The following is a 5,073-nucleotide window of genomic DNA, read 5'->3' on the forward strand; positions in this document are numbered from 1 at the left end:
GGCGGGCGGCGAGGCGGGTAGGCGCGCTCCCCCCCGCGCCCGGGCCGCGGGAGCCAGAGGCCGCAGTGCAGAGCGCAGTCGGGGGGCGGCAGCCGCCAGCGGCTATGGGCGGGGCCCGGTCCGACCCCTGGGCCCCGCGTGGGGCTCGTGGCGCGACCGAGGGGTGCAGCAGACGGCGGAGGAAGGGGGAGGGGTGGGAGTGGCTAGAACCTTGGAAATGGATGACAAGGGACCCAGAGGACAGCCCAGTTCAAGCCCTGGTGAGGATTCATCTTTAAGAGGCCGTCTTGGACCCGGAGATTGCAGAGACCCGGAGGAGAGGGACTCTTTCGTCACCTGTCCCCTCCTTCTGGCCTCCAGACCCAGCTGGATCTCCGCCCCCACCGCCCCGCCCCCGCTTCCTGCTCAGGGCTGTGGTCATTTTCCAAAGGCCACACACCCATCCCAGAGAGACAGCCTTGTTTATCCATGACTTGTCTCCGGAGAGAAGGCCCTTGTGTCCAGATAATCTGACATTCCCTCCCTATCCCCAGGCTGGACTGAAGTGCTAGTTACCTCTTGGGTTTACCAGTTTGGTATCTAGGTGCGACCTGTTGGTAGCTGGTGTAGGCCAGGAGACCAAATTTGGGTTGAGGGGACATTGAGGCTCTGAGCTGCTTTCCCTCCTTCCAGGGCTGGGCGGCCAGGGAGCCATGCCTACCTGGGGGGCTGGCTCCCCGTCCCCTGACCGTTTTGCGGTGTCTGCGGAGGCCGAGGGCAAGGTGCGGGAACAGCAACCCTATGTGGAGCGTATCTTCAGGGTGGGGATGAGCGTCCTCCCGAAGGACTGTCCTGAGAACCCTCACATCTGGCTGCAGCTGGAAGGCCCCAAGGAGAACGCCAGCAGAGCCAAGGTGAACGCCTCTCCCTGACCCTTCTGGGGAAACAATGACTCCCTCCCCCGAGGAGGTAGAATAGAGGAGGGGCTGGGGAGGATCGCCACTCTGCTTGTCTCACTGGCCCTGAGCTTTGAGGAGTTTCCAAACTCTCTGTTTGTCAAGAGTTTTGGTTTCATTTCTGCTGCGATAACCCAGATTCTGCCAGGGCTTGGAGATAAGTGACTCAGTTCAAATCAGTTTGTACTCTTTGGGAGAGAAGAGATAATCTGGTTGGGCAGGCAGGCCCCACCAAGGAATTCACTGTGGGGTGGGAGGCCACACTGATTCCTTTGGAGTTAGTCAGGATTTACAGTAAGGTACGATCAAATACCATCCTTGTGGTCCTAGTTTGTTTCCTTATCTATAAAATGTGAATAATAACAGTATCCACCTCACTGAACTTATTGTGAATTAGATAAAGCACGTAAAGCGTGAGTTCAGTAAAAGTTATCAATGATGATCGTTATGATGGAAATATACAACACACGTACACACACATAAATGTTTAGAAGAGACAGCCTTTTAACCAATTAATTATAACAGTTTCTTAAGTTGAGGCAAGTTCTAAATGGAAATTCAGCCACAGGCTGTCAACTGAAAAGGCAAAGAAGTGAGTTTCTCGCTCCCCTCTTAACCACCACGTTTTTCAGGATCTGTAGGGCTCCATTGCTCTCCTCAGGCATCCTGGAGCTCAGAGCAGAGCAGCAGCCCCGAAGGAGCTTTTGGGCCACTTAGGATTCCAGCAGTCTCTTTTTGTTTTTCCTACCTCCCCTCCCCACCTTTTCCCCCAGGAGTACCTGAAGGGTCTCTGCAGCCCAGAGCTACGGAATGAAATTCACTACCCACCCAAACTGCACTGCATCTTTCTGGGAGCCCAGGGCTTCTTCCTTGATTGCCTGACTTGGAGCACATCAGCCCACCTGGTGCCGGGGGCGCCCGGCTCGCTGATGGTCAGCGGCCTGACCGAGGCCTTTGTCATGGTCCAGAGCCGAGTGGAGGAGCTGGTGGAGCGGCTGAGCTGGGACTTTCGGCTGGGGCCATCCCCTGGAGCCTCTCAGTGTGCTGGAGTGCTGAGAGAATTCTCTTCTCTGCTGCAGTCCCGGGGGGATGCCCACACAGAGGCCCTGCTGCAGCTGCCCCTTGCTGTCCAGGAAGAACTGCTGAGCCTGGTGCAAGAGGCATCCAGGGGGCAGGGGCCCCAAGCATTCCCGTCCTGGGAGTGGGGGAGCCCCGGTCTGCTGGGTGCTCAGCACCAGGGAGTCAGGAGTCCCCTGAGTGATGGCAGGGAGTCTCTGGACACAGGACCTGCCGGGTGGCAGGAGTCAAGGGGAGAGAGACGTGCTATGGAGAAGGAGGGGACAAAGCACAGTGGTCCCAGGGAGATGGATTTGGGGTGGAAGGAGTGGCCCGGGGAAGAGGCCTGGGAGAGACAAGTGGCCTTCAGGCCACAGTCAGGAGGAGGAGAGGCAGGGCAGGCAGTGCCTCTGAAAGGGAAGGCCCTGGGGAAGGAGGGAGTGCCTCAGGAAAGAGGAAGGTTCTGTGTCCAGGGTGAGCCTCCTGGCACCCAGGGCACCTGTCAGAAGGCAGCCCAGCCCCGGGGAGCCTCCCTCCTGCAGCGGCTCCATAATGGGGAAGCCTCACCTCCAAGAGTGCCCAGCCCCCCACCAGCGCCTGAACCCCCTTGGCACTGCGGAGATCGAGGGGACAGAGGAGACAGGGCAGACAAGCAGCAGGTCGCGGCTCGAGGTCGGGGGTCTCCATGGAAACGAGGCACCCGGGGGGGTAATTTGGTGACTGGCACACAGCGTTTCCAGGAGGCCCTCCAGGACCCTTTCACCCTGTGCCTTGCCAATGTGCCAGGCAAGCCAGACCTCCGCCATATTGTCATCGATGGCAGCAACGTGGCCATGGTGTGAGTACCTGGTGGGGCTGAGCGTCCTGGGGAGGGGGATGAGATGATGAGATGGGCAGTTGCATTCACCTTGGGGATACGTGCGAAGTGGGGGGCAGTACAGCCAGGCTGCCAGGCCCTCCTGGGGGCCCCAGAATGCTGACCCCTTTCCACTGCAGGCATGGCCTCCAGCACTACTACTCCAGCCGGGGCATTGCCATTGCTGTGCAGTACTTCTGGGACCGTGGCCACCGCAACATAACTGTCTTTGTGCCTCAGTGGCGTTTCAGTCGGGACTCCAAGGTCAGAGGTGAGTTGGGACTGGTCTTTTGTGTCCGGGGATGGGCCCTGCTTCCACCTTGAGGATAACCCCATTGCGCTCCTCTGTTTCTCTAGAGGGTCACTTCCTGCACGAGCTGTATTCCCTCAGTCTGCTCTCCCTCACTCCCTCCCGGGTCTTGGATGGCAAGAGGATCTCTTCCTATGACGACAGGTACTTGCTTCTCTCTTGGTCACAGGCTCGAAGTTCAAGGAGCCAAGTGGGAGACTGAGGGAGAGACAGAAGCTCCTGACCCTTCACACTGTCTGTAAGCCTGAGTCGTGGGACAAGGGTCAGTTCTCCAGGTGCCCCTATGATTGGGGAGGTAAACCTGCCCTGCAGGCAGGATGAGATGGATGGTGGACAGCTCTGTTTGTCCACTCATCCTTCACTTTTCACTCATCAAACTAAAGGATGCCTCATATTTATATAGTGCCTTACTGTCTAGAAAATACTGGTTTAATGGAAAGATGGGAAAGCCAATGACATGGATAGCTGACAAATGCCTCTTACAACCTAGATGTCCAAACATACACAGAAATTCCCCAACCTTCTGGAAAAACCAGAATAAATCTTCAAAATAACGATAAATGAAGAAACGCATTCCATGCATAATAAGACTGTACAAAACATGGTATAACAAAAGACAGTGAAAGATCACTGGTCTTAGAATTTGCAGGTCTGGATTTGAGTCCCAGGTTGCACAGTCATTGACTGTGGAGTCTCTTAGTGGATTAATCTCTTTGTCTCAAGGTCCTCTTCCATTTATTCATCCTCCTTGTGAATGTCAAAAGAAGCTAAGGTATGTGTTTGTCTCACTCAAGGTGCTGGGCAGGAGGGCAGTGATATTCCTTAGTTTTTCATGGATCCAATCACGTGTGGCAGAGGGCCTTACCTCTGTTGTACAGAAATGGAGACGGAGGGTCAGAGTAGTTAATTTTCTTGGCAAAGGCTATGAGGTAGCAAAGGGAACATGAGAACTTAAAGCTGCTATAGCTGGTTTAACTGAAAAACACGGGGCACATTCCCTCCCCAGTGTGCACACAGTGTGGGAGATGGGCGGGTTTTAGAAGCTAACTAACCGATTTCAAAAAACTAATGACAGGTTCTTTTATTCTCTAGGATTTTCGGTTTTAAATTAAAAACAAGTTTCCAAACTGAAGTGATTATATATTTTGTTTTTTCAAATACTTAGCTCTTACTCCCTAACAGGAAAATGGTATTCTACAAAAAGTTCACGTTCTCCCGATGCTATTCTGTTTTATGTCTAGATTTCACAGGTTATCTGCGCTATGGAATCTCCTTTACACGCCAGCACTGACACAGTTAAAACTGAAGGTTGAGTCAGTTGTAATAAATTCTGAAGGCACATGTCTGTACAGTGGTGTATGTCCTGATAGGCAGACAGCACAGTATGAATTTGGAATTTTGCCTAGTTACAGTGAAAAACACAGTGGCACGTAGCACAGGCCTACTGAATACTGCGGAACAACGTATGATGTAATGTGATAATAGTAAAATATGCTTAACTTGAAAATACCTTTTGTACATTATATGATACCATATACATTTTTTTTTTTTTTTGTGGTACGCGGGCTTCTCACTGTTGTGGCCTCTCCCGTTGCGGAGCACAGGCTCCGGACGCGCAGGCTCAGCGGCCATAGCTCACGGGCCCAGGCGCTCCGCGGCATGTGGGACCCTCCCAGACCAGGGCACGAACCCGTGTCCCCTGCATCGGCAGGCGGACTCTCAACCACTGCGCCACCAGGGAAGCCCCCATATACATTTTTATGTCATCTTCTTAATTTGTTTCCCAGACAGAAACTCAGAACCAGACACCTGTCACACCGGATCCTGATTACTAGTCCCCTCTATACCACACTGTCTTTCAGATACTGACTGCCTGCTTAGTACTAGGTGCGTGGCCTACCGAAGGAAGCAGGAAT

At 53.7% G+C, this 5,073-nt stretch overlaps 1 protein-coding gene across 2 annotated transcripts in view; it reads left to right on the forward strand.

Annotated features, from left to right (window-relative positions):
* KHNYN (KH and NYN domain containing) overlaps positions 1 to 5,073 on the forward strand; it is an 11,645-nt gene that overhangs the window by 2,886 nt on the left and 3,686 nt on the right. For both annotated transcript variants that reach the window (XM_007447907.1, XM_007447906.1), the window contains exons 2-5: positions 673 to 893; positions 1,709 to 2,829; positions 2,988 to 3,118; positions 3,205 to 3,301. In XM_007447907.1, coding sequence (XP_007447969.1) covers positions 693 to 893; positions 1,709 to 2,829; positions 2,988 to 3,118; positions 3,205 to 3,301 — 1,550 coding nt within the window. In that variant the 5' untranslated portion in view covers positions 673 to 692. The remainder of the gene's footprint in view (positions 1 to 672; positions 894 to 1,708; positions 2,830 to 2,987; positions 3,119 to 3,204; positions 3,302 to 5,073) is intronic.

Source organism: Lipotes vexillifer, unplaced genomic scaffold (genome assembly GCF_000442215.2).
Source record: "Lipotes vexillifer unplaced genomic scaffold, Lipotes_vexillifer_v1.1 scaffold558, whole genome shotgun sequence".
Classification (NCBI taxonomy): Eukaryota; Metazoa; Chordata; class Mammalia; order Artiodactyla; family Lipotidae; genus Lipotes; species Lipotes vexillifer.